The sequence below is a fragment of the Haplochromis burtoni genome, unplaced genomic scaffold, assembly GCF_018398535.1.
Source record: "Haplochromis burtoni strain Fernald_Lab_line unplaced genomic scaffold, NCSU_Asbu1 Contig_46, whole genome shotgun sequence".
Lineage (NCBI taxonomy): Eukaryota > Metazoa > Chordata > Actinopteri > Cichliformes > Cichlidae > Haplochromis > Haplochromis burtoni.
This window is the reverse complement of record NW_024582407.1, coordinates 356,101-376,986: the sequence shown is the minus strand read 5'-3', so window position 1 is coordinate 376,986 and position 20,886 is coordinate 356,101. Positions and strand designations below refer to the sequence as shown.

At 39.7% G+C, this 20,886-nt stretch overlaps 1 protein-coding gene across 2 annotated transcripts in view; it reads right to left on the bottom strand.

Annotated features, from left to right (window-relative positions):
* The window catches only part of LOC102313613, a 31,719-nt gene extending 15,561 nt beyond the window's left edge, over positions 1 to 16,158 (bottom strand). The window contains exons 1-3 of one of the 2 annotated variants that reach the window (XM_005941297.2): positions 15,990 to 16,158; positions 13,156 to 13,541; positions 6,113 to 6,234 (exon numbers count right to left, since the gene is read on the bottom strand). In XM_005941297.2, coding sequence (XP_005941359.1) covers positions 6,113 to 6,234; positions 13,156 to 13,541; positions 15,990 to 16,000 — 519 coding nt within the window. In that variant the 5' untranslated portion in view covers positions 16,001 to 16,158. The remainder of the gene's footprint in view (positions 1 to 6,112; positions 6,235 to 13,155; positions 13,542 to 15,989) is intronic. The other variant, XR_006054338.1, reaches the window with a different exon arrangement.
* Between the last annotated feature and the right edge of the window lie 4,728 nt (positions 16,159 to 20,886).

Genomic DNA, 20,886 nt, shown 5'->3' with positions numbered 1-20,886 from the left:
GCTGATAATAATGTTTTTCATTTTGAAGCTAAAAACATAATAAGTTCCCCTATTAAGTATAAAATTTTGTTAACTGGATCCTGTTTTCATCGATATTTCAAGACACCTTTGGATCAGTGACTCGCAATCCTAAATTGAGGAGTGCCAAAGAAGCAGGGTTGCGAGATGAATCTAAACAGGGTGGTTGGATGTGTCATTAGTTTTCCTGCTCATAACCCAGAGGTCCGGACAGCTTCAAGCTCAACTGTTGACCTGGTGGTAAGAGTTTAAGTTCATTCTAATCTTTCTTATAACTGTTATAATGTTTCACACACGACCAGAAACGTAATTCTAATAACTATAGAAGAAAAGAGCATATCAGCAAAGTCACATAAGGATAGATCATCTTGGAACCGTGATTTACCAAATGTGACAATCCGTGTACCATGTACCAAATTTTGTAGCAGTGTAATTAAAAACTGTTTGGAAATTTTGGTAAAAATTTTGGTAAAAAAACAAAAACAAACAAAATGTCAGCATTTTAGATCCGCTGGAAGAAAAGTTAGAGGCCCATCAACATTAGTAGAAATCATTCTCTGTGGAGCACGTAAATGTGCAGAAAAGAAGACTGATAATTTGATCTTATATTTTTAGATGGTTTTATTGGATCAGTAGAGATCCAAAAATGTATGTGAAATAATGCAACTTGAAGAAATGCTCACAGCCGGCTTGGCATTTTTGAGTTAAGGAAGCTGGAAGTGAAAACTGTTTTAGTTTTAAGGAGCAACAGGTCAAAAGGGTGTAGGCTTTACGTTGCAGGCAGTCACACCACATGCTTTAATCACCTCAGTTCAACCCTTGTCTAGCCCGGCTGTACTGGAGCCAGATGATTCATCATTTACTGCTGTGTCGGTTTGATTACGGTGTAAAGTTCGTGGCAGTGCTGAAGACTTCTTATATTTTCTTGTATTCAGAAATCTTCCTAAAGTTCAACTCTCCAGGTCACTTCAAGGATGCAGTCCCACCAGGATATCTCAATGCAGACACAGCCACTCACAAACACTCAGATAAGACATAAGAAACCTGAGGGATGTGAGAGAACATCTGTTGAGAATTTGCTTTCTGAATTACATGAGAATGGATTTGAGTTCACCGGGTTGAACAGGTGACTCATAATGCAATAAGGCTATTTTAGAGCCTGCATGTCTTCCCCCTGCTCTCTCCCAGCTTTCCTGTCATAATAAAGGCTTTAAAAAAACATAAAAAGAATGCTAAATGTAAAACTTCAATATTTGAAGTGGTAATAATTCACATTATTCAGATAGATGGATTTAATTATCTTTAAAAAATATCTTGTTGCTGACCTTCTGAAAATGTAAGTATTTTGAGTGACCAGTAGGACGTACTATGAAGCATGCTCAACATAGCCAGGATTTCTTTGTATCAGCTGGCTTGAAAAAGTCTAAAACCTAGTCAGAGAAAATTGGTGGTTATCGGATTTGTTTGTTAACTCAGGCTTTCTGCTTTAGGCTCTTAGTGCGCTCACATAAAGCAAAGCTTCTGATGGGTCATTTGACTCTTCTGCGCAAAATAGATCAACTGAGCACGAGGTGCTACAAGAGGAACGGGTGATAGATATCTATAAAGAACAGAAAAAATATAACAGTAAAATACAACCCTGCAGCTGCAAAGTAGACAAGAGAATTACGCTGCAGAAAATCATTAATTTTATGAATTAATTGTCATCACAAACTCACAGTGGTAGAAAAATATATCAACATAAGTTCATATGTTTATTTTACTTCTTGGTGCACTCAGATGTTTATTTCTAATGTTGAAACTTAATGCATTTAAGGTTGATCAGTGTACTCTTATTTCAGCTACTGTTCTGTTTCATAAAGATGCATCGACAGATAGCCCGATCTTTTTGTAAACCGCATATTTCTTGTAAGACTGCTTTCATACTCTCATCCTTGCAAAACTGCAAGATAACTATGATTAAAAACTGGAAAAAAGATCTCTGACAATCATTTCTCACCAGTTTCACTGAAACTTGAGCAGTTTCTCTTTCACTGTTTATTACAGCTGAATTTCCTTTTCCTTTTTGTAGTTACCATCATATTACACTGAAATCTGTATGACCTTAGGTTTTGTAATTGCATGCAATTTTTTAAATTAGCTATAGCTCAAGTAGATTAAACAGCACTTCACTCACGATGACCTCCTTGTATGCTTTCTTTAGTGGATAAAATCCAGACATCAGAAGTGTGCCTGTGTCGCAGTCCTGGTGTTTGGAAATTTGAGCTAATCAAAATGCGCACTGTTGTCTCAATATGTGGGATGAAAGGCGAGGGATTAAAACTGTGCAATCACCCATAAAGTGAGAAACCTGGTCAACCTTATGTGTAACCACACATGTGCATTTATACACTGCAGCATCAACACCTGGCAAGAGAACAAGGAACAAGTCTCCACGTTCCTCTTTTCTCCGTCTCATTATTGTTCTACAGCAAGAACAAACACACCTGCACTTACTTTCTGGATGATTCTGCAACCACGTTCACAGATGATTTCCCACTAAGACACACTGGAAAAAAACACACACACGCACACCTATCTCTTCCTGTCTTCCACAGCAGTGCGATAGTGTGACAAGGTGTTGAGTCACAGCCTTAACTCATTTTGTTCTCACATGTATCCAGCCTCTTTGTGTTTAAGTTTGTTTCGAAGCCGTTGAGGCCATGGCAGGCTCACGCCACTGACGCTTATCACGTACTAAATCCCAGCTCGTGGGACTGTTCACATATGGACTAAATTAAATACTTTCCCCGACGTTAGTGCACTGAGTTGTAATACTGTAATCTGTTAAGCTCTTGAGTTCAACCAGTCTCGCCTACTTTAGTGAAAACAGCATAATGACATTATATTTTATTAAGGCAGATGGAGTTAATTCATCAAAAAAAACAACAAATAAAGGTAAATGAAGGCTTTCACTTTATCTCGTTAGCACTTACATTACAGGCTGGGTGCTGACATATTGTTTGGTGATGCTGGCTATAAAACTAAAGGGGCTGGAGGCCACTGTTCATGAGGAAGTACTTTTTGTATTATGTATGTTTCAGATGTTCATCCATCCGTTCGCTTCCGCTTATCCTTTTCAGGGTTGCGGGGGGCGCTGGGCGAAAGGCTGGGTACACCCTGGACAGGTCGCCAGTCTGTCGCAGGGCCAACACACAGGGACAGACAACCATTCGCATTCACATTCACTCCCACATTCACAGCTAGTGGCAATTTGGATTATCCAGTTAACCTATCCCCACAAGCTGCTTGTCTTTGGACGGTGGGAGGAAGCCAGAGTACCCGGAGGGAACCCACACAAACACGGGGAGAACATGCAAATTCCACACAGAAAGACCCCGGCCTGATGGTGGAATTGAACTCAGGACCTTCTTGCTGTGTGGCTACCCACTGTGCCACCGTGCTGCCTTGTTTCAGATGTTATAAAACAAAAACTACAACATGGGTGTGTCAAGGCTATATACAGTCTGTCTTTTACCACAAGCACTGCATATTCCTTCATTCAACTATAAATCTCCACACATGTGTGGCATTAATATATGACTTAATGAACCGATCAGTCTTACTAAAGTGGGCTATAGTAAGCTAATACTTTTGAGGAACATATAGAATCAGTCCCACAAACTACAGGTCACTTTAACATCAGTAATTTAAAATGTTGATTAAACTGACGGATCGAAAAGTCAGTGTGTTTATTTCTTTAAGAGCAAAAAAAACCCCTCCCAAACTGATAGTTATATCATAAAGGTATCTACATGCAATAGAACTAACATAGCCTATACTTTTTTTAACATTAAAAAATGCAACTTTATGTCACTTACATATATGTAAAAGTAAACTATATTCTGCCTCATTGTGTATCGCATCCTGAGCTCCTTTGTTTGGGCCTTTAATCAGTCACAGTGCCTTACGTTTAACGTTTGACCTTCCTGTGCAAGCTACGTAAGCTTCAGTGCTTCAGTGCAACTGCCAGTTAGCCGAGTAGGTTAGGGTGAACGATCACAATGTCAGGACAGTGGATAACATCCCCAGCCTATTTCTTTGTAAGTTTGTTAAGTTAGCTAACACACATGCGCTCACTTTCTGGTTGGCTCTGCAATCAAGATAACGGAGGCACTAAAATACACACACGTTCCAAACTTGTGTGACAAGGTGCTGAGTCACAGCCTGTACTCTGCTTTCCTCACCATCTTCAACACTGAATAATGGAAATTGCTCACAGAGGATGTGAGAAACACCAGCTTTTTTACTGCTTTTTTACTGAAAACATTCCAAAATCATGACTCCCGCAGCTGAGTAACTGTATGGTCAGTGATTACAGCACTGGCTAATTTAGGTTTGTTTAGTGTGTGGGGGAGGAAATCTAAACATTAGAATGCTGAGAAATATTAACAAATGTTGAAAAATAATTTTTAATCATCGATTTCTACATCTGTGCTTGTTTATATTACTAATGCATTAGCAGTTTACACGGCTGAATCTCTAATACGTAAGCGCAGGGTCACTAGAGATCAGATATATGAGTTGGTTAGGAAAAAATGCAGAAGCAAAGTTGCAGAAAAGGTTCACTCTATTCCTGTTTGCAGCTCATTAGTTACACAGACAAAAAAAAACACTCAGTGAGTGAAGCAGATTTCTCATGCATCAAAAGACTCGAATGGAGACTTGCAGCTTTGTAACTGTTAAGCTTTTGACACTGAGGGAGTGTTTTAAGCTCCTTACTGAGATATAATAGGCCTGTCATGCATTTTTCTTGACTTCTATTTTTTAACCCATTTCTGTGATGAGATTAAAGTGAATTTAAACTAGATCATGTTTTCTCCTCGCTTCCTCTCTGTCTTCCCAAAGCTCCAGTCAGCTCTTTGATAGAGGAGTAAATAAAGCCGGAGTGATGCAATATGCCGAAATATTGCCAAGGAAAAGAAGCCAAGAGGAAATTAAGTCTGATTACAACTTCACAACTGCACCATTCACAGGATTTATACTCCCAAGAATAATATGAACGTGTCTTTAGCAGAGCAATAGTCAGAATACTGCAACTGCAATCTCATGGAACAAGTACCGAAGCAAGCAAGGTGATAGGAATTTTCTTAAACCTGTATTTTTTGTGTGTGATTTGGCCTAAAGGGTATATAGTAGGAAGTTTCAAGAATACTGTAACTGAGAGGCTAGAGCAGCATAGCATGCAGAAAATATTTAACATCTCAAATGCGATATATATTAATAAACTGAAAAAGCTCTGATGAATTTCACCTTCGGCATTTACAAATACATCTATGTAACATATGTGTTTTCGTGTGCTACATAATGAACTTCTTTCACTCTCCCCACATTAAAAGGTCAATTTGTATCACGGGGTTTATTTTTGTTTCTTTTCAACTTCTGTAAACATTGTTTTCCTCTCTCTACGCTTAACCTATCCATCACCTGCTCCTGCACTGTTGAGGTTTTTCTATCATTAGGCTGTTTTCCTGTTTTTTGGTATGTTTTTTAACTGCAGTGGTAACTGTGGCATCTGGATTTTCTGCAGATTCAGGCTGTCTGTTCGTGTAATACTTTGATCACAGGTCTTTTTATTTTTATCAACCAAAGCAGAGTGGAAATGACCAGCTGCTAAGAGACTCTGATCACACACACACACTCACACACACACACACACACACACACACACACACTCACTCACACACACACATTTTGTCCTGTTTTTTTTTTTTCCTTTCTTGTTTCCTGCCCTGCTGAACATGTGGTTCATTTCAGCAGCATCCAGCTGCAAATCTGGATTCACAGAGAAACAATGAATGAAAAAGGCAATTTTCCAACAGCCTATATATTTTTGAGTTGCTGAGATGAGATGATTTGGCAAAAGTCGTTTATATCCTTTAGTTAATGGCAGTCTTGTCTGTCAGCTGATCAGCTTCACTACCACAGCTGCAGGGTGTTCAGCCTTCTGGTCAAGAGATGTAAAAATGTATCCTGCTGCAGGCTGGTTTTAACACACATATGACTTCTTTCTCTCTCTCACGCACACACAGAAATAGTGTCAGTGATCACTAACCCTTTGCAATAGGAGATGATTATACTCGTCTCCTATTCGTCTGAGCTGTTGTCCGAATGTCTCTGCCTGCATGTCCCCTGCTGCGTTTTGCTGCCACGTCCTAGAGGGGCTGGGTGACGGATCTGCAACACAAAGTAAAAAGAAAACATGCCATCTTTGCATATGATGATCAGGTAAACAACTGTTATACATCCTGCGTGTCAGTTCCAGGGTGCAACAGCATTAACTCACATGATCTTTCATTACATTTCTGAAGAGGTTAAATGCTCAAAACTTATCCACCGAGACAAAATATGTGTTTATTTATGCTTCATATAAGTGAAGCATAACCAAAAAGTATTTGGAGCTTTATTTGTGGTTAGGGGTTCAGACTTGAAAACACTATGAAACTTCAGCACAAAGATATTTGAAATATGACTTGTAAGATTAAGAGAAACCACAAAGGAACACAGAAACCGAGTGCATGTATTTACATAGCTTTACATACGAGGTGTTTCAAAATGGCGGCTCTCTGATCGTAACTTATGTTAACAATAGGTTGCCCAGAAAGAAAATAAAGTCCTTTTGGGCATCACCGGGCACATGGCTCAGACTGTGGTTACACCAAATTCACTGCAGCCAAGCTAAGTTCCTTTGAACTTGATTCACTTGTTGATATTGAATCTTTTAAAAAAAAACATGAACAGATGTAACAGAAAAGCACTGTAACTCAAACCTTCATCGTTTTTTTTTTGTTGTTGTTGTTGTTGTTTTGGAGAAAATCATATGTGATGTGCATGTTCGGCTTTCCCGCCAATCCATGACTGCTTTTATCAAAAAAACACACCAATAAACTCCTTTTAATGGTAAAATTTTGAAGAAACTATACGACAGACAAAGAAGAAAAACAATCAGAGTGTGATTCATAAAGTGAGACTCCTTTGGTTTTGACCCAGTTCAGTTTATTTGATGTTATAATCGATGCATGCTCACAGTGACATAATAAAAACCCCAGAGGAGATGTAAATCAGGGTACTTATTCAACGAGGTGAGACAGAATAGGTAAATGACAAACATATTTGTTAATTATTAACAGTAGAGAAGGTTATCAGACACATTTAGTGCACTTTGAGTGCTTCATGGTGTTACAGTTGCCAGCTGACCAGGATGAGGAAAAGTGTGAGTGCGTTCATGTGTCAGTGCGCGTGAATGTGTGTTTTCGTGGTTAATCTGTTAGATTTTCAGTCTGAACTACAATACGATTATGAAAGGCTCTGACCTCTTACCGATCTCCGCTTATGACTCATGCACGCCATTATGAAACCCAGACTTAATATTTCTCACATCCTCTGATATTGACGAGACCAATACAGCAATCAATCCATCAAGCTGCTGACTGCAGCGTCAGCAAGAGGGATTTTAATGGCGATATGGGCAAGGAGCTACGCTACAATGCCTCAAAGTGTAATAAATGCTGAGTAATCACTGAATCTCACTGATTTATTCGGGTTTGGAAGCTACGAACGGTGCAGGTAGGCAATGGCAGGATGCTCAAGACATCAAATAATGAATTTTAAAACACAAAACAAGAACTCCTATGAAGTCTTGCATATGTTACTTGTTTCCTCCTTTCAAAGATTTCTGTACTGACGTCCAAGATGCTTTTAAGTAACACTGCATGTACTTAGCGGGCTAAATACTGTATCATGCACGAGAACTTACTTTATCAGGATGTTCCTTTGACAATGACCACAATAACCAAAACGACAGTTATACATAGTATACATGATGATACTGATTTTGTATAGGAGCAGTTCTAAGACATCAACCTGGCTGCTGTAATGCAATCTGCTGACAACCAATTTTGGCTCATAATCCACAGTTTGCTCATGCCGAAGGGCATTCAGTTAAAAAGCAAAAAACAAATGCCAGCAAACAGTCGCATCTTAGATCAAAAGAGTACCAGAGTAACCTGAATAAATAGTGAATTCCTCTAACAGACAGTAAGTCGGCTTTGTGCAGCTTAGTAACTTGAATTTCAGCTAAAGTTTATTTGTAAGATCAAAGCCTCAGGCAAAATCTATCTTTGTTCCATCCAGCCCTGAGGTTGTATTATAATTAGACTGTGTTAAGGACAAAAACTCACAAGAGGCATCTGTTTTGCTCTAAAACTGAAGAAACCTGACTGCACTGCGAGTGTGATCTTCCTGCTGCTGCAGGAGGAAGTACTGCGATGTCGAGCAGCAACAACAAGATAAACAGATCTTCCTTAAGCCCCTGCACCATATCTAACACACAAACAAGTTAGCAATCTTGATAAGTGAGACTTTTGTGTGTGATTGGGGGGACAATGTGTAACTTATTGCACAAGTCAGTTTGTGTTTATTGGTCCTATCTTGCAAATGCAGTGGACTGATTGAGATGCAAGTTACTGTCTGCATCTTACAAAAGACCTGAAGCCTATTTTGGCTACTAAGCGCACATACTGAGTCCTTTTTTGAGTGGCTTACTTAATAAACAACACGTAACCACACACATGGACTGCTCTGTTTTGACTGCTATCTTGTCTGTCTGGCTTCAGTGAAAGAGAATAAAAGAGACACAAGGCAATCAGCAAAGCTACTCGCTGCTATTATGGAAAAGAATAGCGACACATACAAAGCAGAGAATATGCTCAAGTTTTCGGAAGTTTTATTTCAGCCTTAGGAGATTACTTTGATATTTACAAAAAAATAAAACCCCATTGTGTTTAGAAAAACAAATTGAAGGATTGAAGCTGAGATGTAAACAGAGAGGGTTAGACTGTAATGTAACGTAACCGCACAATTTTACCAGTCTGAGCAAAACAAATAGGTTTATTCTCATTAAGATGACAGAACAGCATTATTCCATAGAAGATTTATTTGCCTTCCACTGCACCAACACTGTGAAGGCATTTACTCTGTTAGTTCTTTTATCTGTTTTTTTTTTTTTGCCAAGTTTTAACCTCCTGGCAAAATTTTGTTTGTTACCAAGCAACAGGATGGGCAACTTTAGCCAACAGCATCACAGCTAAAAGTATGAGCCTTCTGTTTTTAAGCTGTGCTGATGTAAACAAGACAACTGGAGTACTATTTTAGACCAGTGATGCTGGAGGTGGCAGTTCTTTCATTTCTGTTTGGGATTGAAATAAACAGAAAACAATAAAAATAGGATCCAGGCTGTGATAACCGATAAAAACATTTTGGGGAATCCCTCAATGTATGCTCAAAACCGTTGGTCATAAAATTGCTGTGGGAGTATACACTAAATATTTAACGTTTAATGAGCATCTAAATACAACGGTGGCACGAATGATTTGTAATGAGTTTGTGGTATAGAGATTAAAAAATAATATTGGCACAACATTTTAATGGCCACATTTGAAAATGTGTTTATGTGATGATATAATCTAAGCTCATAACTTGCACTTCCTGTTTTATAATATTTAAAACTTTATCTGCTTTCATCTTTTATTATGGCAATTTGAATTTCATTTTAAGCTCTTTGGATAAGTTAAACAGCTTCTACTTCTACTTTAGTATCAACTGAACATTCTAATTAACAGCTAACTGACATGTATTTAGTTACTTTACACCTCAATCGATATATTAATTCCATAAAAAGGGAAATACATAAATTCTTAGTAACAACCTGCTAGCATCCTGAAGGCCTCAAATACTGCTGTTACCGGTATGTTTGCAGAGGACATATGGATAAAGGTACTAGCAATAAGGGCCTCAATCCACACTCATCAGATATGCTATATGAACGAAAGTACCAGGCCACCTACTCAGTACACCTGCTGGAGCTGCTCGGCCATGGAAACCCATGCCGTGAAGCTCTGCAGTTATTGAGTCAGCAAAGAGTTGGTGACTTTTACACACTATGCACCACTGCCTTTGGTGACCCTGCTATGTAACTTTATGTGGCTGAATTGCTGTGGTTCCTACACGCTTTCACTTTGCAATAATACCACTTACAGCTGATCGTGCAATATCTAGGAGGGAAGACATTTCTAACTGACTTGTAGAGGTGGCATCAACGTAAGCTCTTTAAAACGATTCATTCTTTCACAAATGTTTGTAAAAGCAGGCTACATGGTTTGGTTAGGTGCATGCTTTTGTGCACCTGTACCAATGAGACAGAAAACACCTGGATTCAAAGATTAAGAGGTGTGGTCCAATACTTTTAGTGTCACATTTAAACACACTCGGTAAGCCTTATGTTTCAGCATACTAAATTAATGTTGAGAAGGGACAAAGTTCTTCATCTTTAACTCAGTGTAACCGAGTACTTTTGATGCCTAAACCTAACCAACAAGAGTCCAACACCAAATGGACACCTTTTCTGCAACAACAGCAGCATCTGAGGAGCAACAGTATTTCACACTGTGGAATGGTATAACCTGAGTCTGCATCAATGCTGATGGAGGCTAAAGTATGACACGAAATTGGTGCAGTTTGGAGAATCAACATGTAGTTCAGCTTATACACATTTTTTTTAGCAGAATGCAACCCTAGACTATCTAAAACACAACCTTAACCTTAGTTTATGAATCCTAGAACTGAGCATGTTCTTTGTCAACTTCTGCAATATAATGGGTGAGAGGTGGATCTGACTGTGAAACCCGGGGAAACCACATGCTCGCTGTCATCCACACTTATGATTGACTTATTATTTATAATCAATAAGATTATCCAGGATGAACACTTTTCTTTTTTACTCCAGTAATGACAGTTTACAAAAACTAACTTTATTTTTTATAAATGTGTCCTAAACCAGCAATTACCCCATTGGGTAAGTCTCTTCTGAGGTTGAAGAGCAAAAGAGCTGAGGCCTATTTTCCCACATAGGCTTTTGTACTTTACAACATAGGTGTCAAACTCTGGCCCGCGGGCCAAATTTGGCCTGCAGCCTAATTACATTTGGCCCGCGAAGCCATACCAAATTATTATTAGAGCTGGTATTATACAGCTAATATATATATTGTTTAGTATTAAGCTTTGCTTGTCCCATATTCAGTTTTCCAGCAAAACTTATTTGAGTCCATAAGAAAAGATTCATTCTTATATCTGGAGGAAGATTTTTTTTTTCAATAAATATTAATGTTAGCCCGCAACTTTGTTCCAGTTTTGAATTTTGGCCCACTGTGTATTTGAGTTTGACACCCCTGCTTTACAACTACAAGTTTATTGCCAACCTTCAGTTGCACCCCTACTGGCCATTAAACAGAATGCAGCTTTAAGGTACTTCTGTGTTGTCACTTTTCAAAGCAGGAAACTTCAGCCATCTTTAATACTGTTAAAGCATGCAAACACAGCCCACTTAAATGTGACCAACCAATACTACTTGGACTACAAACTGAAACCTGAAAGATTCCATTACCAAATATCATGCTCAGCCATTGCTCAATGTTTGTGTGTTTCACATCTGCATTTCACCTGCAAGTTTGCTAAGTGATACTTAGCGAACGCTAAATAATGCTTACTTTGAGGAGTCAAGAGTCTTTAAGAGTACAGACTCAATTATCATTATGAAATACTGATACATTATGACTCTTTCACATCATTTTAAGTTTGACTAATAAAAGTGTATATAAATCTGACATCCATTAGGAGTGGCAGTAACGATGATGTCAGTAGAAATGTGTTTCTTTAGGTTCACTGACAGGTTCCTACATTGTGTGTGGAATAGTACACACATGCACACATTCCTGGGCATGGCCCTGTTAGTCTAGCCATGAGTCGGGACAACGTCTGAAACAAACCAACATCAGCAGGATTAACAACTCCTAACAGAAACATGGTACAGAATGGTCATCACGCATTACACCATTATGTGTTTGTCTCCCTCAAACCACCAATGTGAAGATGAAAATGACAAACCCTTACAGAGTAAGGGTGGGATTAAGACTTTGAAAACTAATGTGAATACAAGTTGTCACCGTTTCTGCTGGTTTTTTATGGGGGTTTTTGTTTTGTTTTTTGCAAAACAAAATCACACATCCAACCTATTGGATCCACCTTTGTCCACAATGTTATAACTATCACTCACCCTTTGTATAAATAAGTCAACAGTTTCCTTTTAAATTAAACCTGAGAATGTTATTCAAATGTATCCTGCAGGTTTTAGAAAGGTTTTACACACTCGAAGGCAGCAGGCATTACTCGCCAGAAAAACAAAGTACTACTACAGTGGAATGAAAACAGAGAAGCAGCAGAAGTGGATTTAGCAGCATGGAGGAGTCATTAGTGTGTTTTATATAAGCATGTTTCCACCTGGATTTGTTGGATTTCTCTTCAAGGGCAAACAGAGTAGCACATGCAGAGTATTAGTCAATAAACCAGAATCTCAAAAACAAAAAAGCAACAGCCTTACTCATGTGAGAATAGCAAGCATAGCACATCAAGGTAGTGGAAAAACGGCTCTCTTTCATGACTAAGCTCTAGAGTGAGAAAGGGGTGAAAACAAACACATCTTAAGTATGAAACTAGATATAAAAACATCCTAAGTATGTTTTTGTTCATCTTTTCACTATCATTGGTAACACTCAACACCACCGACCGCCCAAAGCCCCAAATCTTTGATAGAGGAAACGTGAGGGAACTAGTTGTAGACTCCTATCTAGTTTCCTATTAAGCTGCATACCCACACAGCCGTCTTACGTCCAGGGTAGTCTTTATTGACTGAGTCAGGTCAAACTTTCACCCACACCTATAACAGTATTAGCAGTGCGTTTAGGCATTTAGACAAATTCCTACACTTTAATTTGCATTCTTTATTGTGAGCATGAAAATTGTACTGTGTGCATGTCCTCTTTTACCATCTACAACAACAGCAACATCATGACGAAAGGCGCAAGGCGAGAAACACCTTTACCGTAATGTGAAGTACAGCCACCTTACATTACCAAATGGAGTTCCTGCATCTCGGTTTGTCACTCCATCACTTGGGAAACGACTTTACAAAAAGACACCTGAACATCTTCCACGTGCGTGCACTCACATTAATGCGGGAGTTATACATGAAGAGTCTGTGCTCACCGTGTTGCGTGCCCGGTCCTTCACCGTGCACCTCACCCATGCGCTGCAGGGCGTGTATTAGCACCTGTCCGGTGAGGCTCGGGGTCTGTATCGCTTTGTCAGACATCACTGGCTTCGGGGAGAGCGGGGAGCTTGGCAATGAGTCGCAGTCAGAGGAAAAATATCCACTGGAGGAACGGCGAGGGAAGCGGAATATCGTCCGGCTCTGAAAAACGTCAAAGCTCTTCGGGGTTCTGCACCAGGAAGGCGAATCCGGTTCTCCTCCTCCGGTAGAGCCGCGGTTTAAACGGGACGTTTGCGCTCCTGTGGCACCGACAGGTGGTAGATCTCCTCCGCTGGCCTCCGATGCTGTTACTGCGGTCGAGCCATCGGACGAATTTGGTGGTCTGTTGAATGAACAGAGCGGCACCGTCAGTTTGGCTGGTCATCCCTGTGCTCAAACAGCCAACAGCCTCTCGCTGTTGTTTCGTCTGGAGTTTCAGGCGCACGTATTCCAGCGATCCGCTGGCAGGACGTGACTCTGTTTCCAAATATCCCATCAGAACTGCGGGACTTCTGTCACTTAACTTAATTTTACACACGCGCCAACTTTTTTTTCTCCTTTTTTTGCCAAATCATAGCAGATGTAACGTGCTAACAATAAGTGACTTTTATGAAACGGTACTGTATTGTAACTTACTTCTCTGTGTAGCTGAAACTCAGATAAGCACAGGGAGTTCAGGAGCGAGTGTTTGGCTGTGCGCTGAGCGTGTTCCTGCTCTGTGGCCCAGGTTTCCTGTCCAACTGGCTGCCCGGTGCGCCTCCATTGTTTGAAAATAAATTTGCTGATTGCGGCACATCTCTGTTTGCCTGATAGGAAAAGCATGAGGAAGCCCCACAGTGACTTCAGCTGCGTCACAGAGAAACAGCCAGAAATAAATGCGCCGCAACAGACCGCAATCAGCCTGCCTATCAGCATTTTCAATTAAGTAAAATATAACAATCTTGAATTTCTCACATCGGTGCTTATTAGCCGTTAATAAAGGGATTTGTGAAATCATGTTCACTCAAGTAGTCTACTGGTTTCTGCAAAGTCAGTTTATTTAAGGTGATTTGCGCTGAGATAACAACGATTTACACATGTGCTATTTTCCGTTTGGATTACTGAGCTTCAGACTCTCAATGTGACAGTCTTACAAAACAAAATCATGAAAATGATGTTTTGTTGCGGCGCTTCCTGTTTGTCCAGAATAAACTGCAGCTTCCTCGGCCCACGAATCCCCCGCTGTAATGACCTGTAGTGCAAGGCGTCTGCCAAAATGAAATTCTAGGCAGACATTTTTTTTATTCGCCGGTATTCGCGCTTTTATTTCGCACATCTCTAATGTAAATATTCATCATAGCGTTGCTTTTAGAGGAGCAGAGGAGGAGCGACAACTGTGTGAACCGGGCGCGATGGCCGTACTTCAACCATATGAAAATTTTTACTTTCCTTGTGGGTTTCAGTACCGATCCGAGCGCCTCCGGAGACAGTTTGCGCACTAGAGAAATAACAGTGACACGTTCGTGCGGCTACTACGCCAAGAGGGAAACAACACAGTGGGAAGGAAAAAAAATCCGCAAAGCCGGTACGAGAACACTAACTCGGTGTGTTTTATGTAGGTGCAACAGGGCAGAAGATGTAAGAAAATTCGCTCGGCGACACGTCTGCACCGAAACTTTATGAACACAAAGAGGTTTCCGTGTCTTCGTGGGTGACGGCTGACAGTATCATCGGATAGAAGAAAGTGACCTCTCGGTTAACATATTAGGTTTCACTTAACTATTAAAACACAAACAGCAAAATAGCTGAGCGGCCGTGTGCGCGTACGGCTTTACTCGCTATCCCTCGCATGGTTATCTGCAAAACCAAGTGGTGTCGTGCGCCATCTCCAGTCCTGGGAGTCTCATAGTAGCATGCCCAAACATATCCATTAGTGTCCGTAATTGCCCATTATCACAAGAATTAATGGGAGAAAAGTTCAAGCCAACTAGCCGGAGTGGATAAAAATCTCCCACGCGGGCGTCATCGCCTGACAGTAGCCGTTAAGTAGAAACGCGGACGAACTCTTTAACCTCCCTTAACAAGGGAAAGATGAAACAAAAAAACAAACAAAAAAAATCAGCTCTTCTGAGGAGTTTAAATGGAGAATTGTCGCTTAAATCTTCAACCCACTGAGCGTGTGCTTATTTCTTGAAAGAAGCTGTCGTCACTCTATCGAGCAAATAAAACGCATGTTTTTCCCCTCTCTGCATCCCTGGGGACACCGGCATTGACAGCATCTCCTTTACAGTCAACACAACCGATGTCGGGTGAAACCAGACGTTCACCCGTCTACAGAGTTAGCAGATTAATAAGCTGAACTCGAGCCAGCGCGCCGCGTTGCCAAATATACCGGCGGAGTCAGAGGGTCGCTGCAAAATTCACACCCAAATCCAGATTAATGTAAAAGAAGAAAGTCCCATCAAACACGGGACGGTCGTTTCAAACACCCACTGCACTACTTTGTTAATTGCTTTAGTAACCACTTAGTAGACATGCGTGGGAAGAGCACCTTTGTTTAAAACACCTTTTAAACAAAAATGTCTTCATGGTGATTGCAGTGACATTTCACAATAATATGAATAATTCAAATTTAGATCTACTGATTTCTAGATTTTTCCAAAAATCTACCAATATACTAGGCAGGTGTCGGCTGTTTGCAACGTGACACCTGACACAGCGACTGAAACATCTAAAGAGCACGTTTGTAAAGATTTGTGTATTTTTTTTTAAGTAACACACATATTTTTTGGAGCCCGTCTTTAAAACTCACCTTGAATGCATTTCAGGATCGTGCCTCTGAGTACATAATCCAAGTAGAGCTTAAAAAAGTAACATGAAAACACAACAAAAAAGAATGAAGTGTTTTAATCAGTCTGCAAACCTGTAAACAAACTCAACCCTTTGTTTGCTTCCTCTCCCTTTCTCTATGTCGCGTCAATAAGGCAAACTGTGCGTAACAGTACACTATCTACTCCAACAGTCGGTCCGCCCCTGGGAGGGACCAATGCTTTAAAGCCTATTACAGCTCTTGAACGACCTCTGTATGTCAAGAGGAGCATTTCCAGTGGCTACCCATGAGGCTTTCTTTGTGCTCAATGTAAGGACACCAATTATTAAAAGTTACAGAAACAAAATTTGCAATGTAATTACAAAAAGTTTTGTTAAACCAAAATTGTCATTGCACTCATTATGCCACAGGCTATCTGGCCCCAATTGTTTGTGTTTATAACTTGGCAAAGGCAAATGATTGATTCCCAAATTTTAAAGAAGTGCTGTATGCACGCTGGAACAATGACTGAAAACAGGGAGGGGGCACTCTGTGATCTCTCTGGCACTTTTACATCTGCCTACATTTATAATAATAATGGATTGCATTTATATAGCGCTTTTTCGAGAACCTCAAAGCGCTTTACAATACCACTATTCATTCACTCTCACATTCACACACTGGTGGAGGCAAGCTACAGTTGTAGCCACAGCTGCCCTGGGGCAGACTGACAGAAGCGAGGCTGCCATATCGCGCCATCGGCCCCTCTGGCCAACACCAGTAGGCAAGTAGGGTAAAGTGTCTTGCCCAAGGACACAACGACCCGGACAGAGAGCCCAGGGATCGAACCGGCGACCTTCCGGTTACAGATGCGATTCCCAACCCCCTGAGCCACGGTCGCCCCACATTATTCAGTATTATAAGATTTAAGCCTATTGCTGGATTTTTTGGTTTTCCCTTTTTCCCCTGCAGGACATTAACAAGGTGAAAAATAAATGATATAATACTTTACCTTCTTCTTTTTGCACCCTTTTTAAAAGGTGCAAGTACAAGTTTGCTCATCCAAGTTTCATAAATCTGGTAAAGTGCACTAGCACAGTCCAGATGTAAGGATTTGTATAGAAAATTACAGTACCCATCATTTCTTTGTATTTTGCTAGGAAAATGGGAAATCTGTGCAGCAGTTTTTTATGAAACATCGAAACATAAATGGAAATGCAGTATATAAGGCAAAAACAAAGTTTCTGCAACCACAATGAGCTTGAAATGCTATGCCATAATTCTTCACTACAGTCTAAACTCTCATAGGTAAGCTTTCTTTTAATTTCTTTACATGGTCTCCAGGAATAGTTCTCCAGTCTTTGTGGAGGACATTCTAAAGCTTCTTTGGATGCATTTGTTGCACACTGCTTTAATAATGCTGAGGTCTGGGCTCTGAGGAGGACAGTCCATGAATGATAATATTCTATTGTGTGTTTTTCTGTCCAGGTATGCTTTTAGCACATTGGCAGTGTGCTTGGGATCATTATCATGCAGAGAAATTGAGCTCTTCAGATGATATTACATAGTGGAACAAAATCTGATGACACCTCCTGCATTCATAATTCCATCAATTATGAGAAGATCAGTACCAAAGAGCCTCCATTGTGTTTTTCAGATGGTTGTGGTCACTCACTGTTATATTTCTCTCCTGACTCCCTCCCTGCATATTGATAATTTGAACTACAAATTGTAACTTTGGATTCATCGCTTCATAAGATCGATTACCACTGATTTTCAGTTCAGTTTTTGCGTAATTTGGAATACCTAATCTTTTTCTCGCTGTTTCCCTTCCATAAGACAGTCACTTTCACTGAGACCATTTCTGATGAGGCTTCAGCTAACAGTAGATGGGTCATCTGAAAGCCCAGATGCGTTCTCAGGTTATGTGTCAGGTATCTGACACATAACCTGAGAATGCTCACATCTTGATATCTTCCTGTTTCCTAAAGACATGACTTTCAGATATGTTTATCTTTAAGTTTTTAAGCCTGCCACCTGTCCATTTTTCTACATTTTTTCCAAGACATCACACATTATGCTAATATATATCAAGTTTTCAGTTCTTTCAGAATCACTATGTTGGTGCAGAAATACAATTTCTTTACCTGTCAAACTGTGTTATCTTTGGCCTGTTATTAGATTTGACTAAAGAAACTGGAACAAAGTATCTCTTTTTGCAACACGCTACTAGTTACAAAGTGCTTAAAGATACCATTTAAAACTTATTCATTGCTAAGTTGTCTGGTATGTGTAGACAGTCCAGTGGTTCATCCCTTGAGTTAGGTGCCTTGAATGATTTGTAGTAGTGTTAAGTACCTTGTCAGGTACAAGGTCTGGATTAAAAATGAATGAAAAAGCAGCCAATTCTCAAAGAAAAACTCTAAAAGACATTCAGGAAACTTAAAGAAATATTGCTGTAGAGCACTTTAAAAAATCTGGCACCTTGGAAGCAAAATATAAAGAACTGATTGGTCTCTCAAGGCTTTCGCACTCTGTCTAGTTAAAACTACAGAATGATTTGCAAAATTAACACCTGCCCCTGTGCACCCAACCCCCACACACTTCTTCAAGAAATTCATAAACTGAAATTACTACTACTTTTTCCTTTTAACTGCCATTTGGCCTCATGCATCTTCCGCATTTGAAATTGAGACATTCACAATCTGGATGAAACTGACACCTACACATATGACTGCTAGCGTGAAAGTACACATGAGATAGGACTGCTGTTATGAATCATCGTTAAGGCCGTCTTAGTACCATAACTGTATTCCTTAAGATAGATTTAAAAAAAAAAAAAACACCTAAAGAAATGTAAGTTAGTTGGAGATGCAACAAAACATGGATTTTACAGTTTATATCTGCACTGCAGGAAGTTCATATGTCTGATTCTGATTAACAACATACAGTAAGATAATGGAATAATTCAAACACAGGTAAGAAAAGCTTAAATTCTGGTGTGCCATTCTCTAATTAAGAATATATTCCTTCACCACATGACCGCTTAATGATTTTGTTGTGAAAGATCCATAAAAGTCCAAAAGTGTACCTGTAAAAGTTATCCAGTCTCATACTCAAGTTTATCTTCTCAGGTTTGACCAAGCAGCTTCTAGCATGGCTGCTGTATAATCCGCAATTTACTCTGAGAGTTCAAACTTGGGCAGAAAGCAAATGTGATATGAAATATATTAATGAGAGCTTCATATCTGGCTACAAACAAGCAGTTTTCAGTTGAAGAGTCCACAGATTTCAAATCTGAAGGCAGAAACAAAATTGTATGGAAAAAAAAGAACATTGTTATACACTGACACTTTCAAATCAGGTGAGATGAAAGACCGAAAGAAATCTCATCATTCTCATCACTATTTTGCATACAAGAGTGAGTTTGTCAGCACACAGTTTCTAACATCCTTTGATTTCTATTGAAAAAGATTCAGAAGACATTTTAGGAACTGTGGTGTGCTTACTAGCACATGCTGCCACAGTAGGCTTTAAAAATCTAGCAATTTTATCCATTTCTCTATATCAACCTTTGTCAATTTCCTAAAAAAATAAAAAAAATATGTCATGTCGAAGGACCAGCATTTCGACGCACTGGAAGAGATCAAGTGCCCATCACAGAAGCACATGCAAGAGAATATAGCAAGACTTCAACTGAGAAATCATCAAATAGCAGCACAGATAATGGTCCTAAGGGGCATGAGCCGATGACCCTGAGTTGTAAGAATTTGTTTAAATCTTGTTAAAACTTTCAGTTTTTATAGACTTGTTCTCAGAAACCTCTGATCACATACATACATATAATTTAATCAAACAGGTAACCATAAGTTTGTATTGTATTCCTTCTTCAGCTAAGTTTCACACCGTATATGAGCAGACATTTGACATTTATACATTTCTACTGCATTCAGACAAGTCTCCCATCTTGTTGCGAGTGCCTGCTCTGTATTGTGCACGGTGAGGCGCGGAGGAGTTTTGCTGCAAAATGGAAAAGTTGCATTACAGTATCAACTGCCAAGAAACAATAAGGGAGGCCCAATCTACACAACTTCAGCACCTGCAGTGATAAAGGACTAAGGGAAAAGTCGCACACACGTATGCACAAACACACACAGACAAATCAGTATGAACAGACAAGAGTGAGACACTCAGTACCATTTGCATGTAATCAATACCAATCAGTTGCTCAGAGTGTGGGAAAAATGTGTGTGAACTGCTCTACAACTCTGCCTTTTTGTGTTCATTGGGAGGCTTACAGCTCTGTTTATTGTGATGATGATGCAGGTGATATTGTCGATGGTGCCAGTGATGAGAAAGATAATATAAAGAACTACGAGACCAAAATAGCAAGAGTGGTAAACAACATAATAACCTTCATCTTCATCAAGTGTTTTACAAAACCCACCTGCTGATAACTGGTTATAAGTCAAATTGAGCAAGATAAAAAAAATATATCAATAAGAATATATTTATAAATATCTTATATCACTGGATTTTCACCACTATGGTCTAATATAATTACCATTTATGCAGTGCTACAGAATTTTATAATTTGTTGGTTTAGTCACAAATCCCTTTGGAGTTGTGTCAGGAAGGGCATTCACCAGAAAAACTTTGCCAAAACATGAGGAGCTACCGGGTGTGGTGAATATGGGAGCTTTATCTAAATAAGCTGCTTTCAGTTGGTCCCTTAATCACAGGGGGTCACCACATGTTAGATTTTTATACCAGATGCCTTTTTTGACACAACCCCAAAGGGATTTGTGTGTCCTCTGGGGATCAAACCAGGAAACCTTTGCTTGTTAGGCAAATGTACAAATCACTACACAATGGAACCACTAAATACACACTGGCTAAT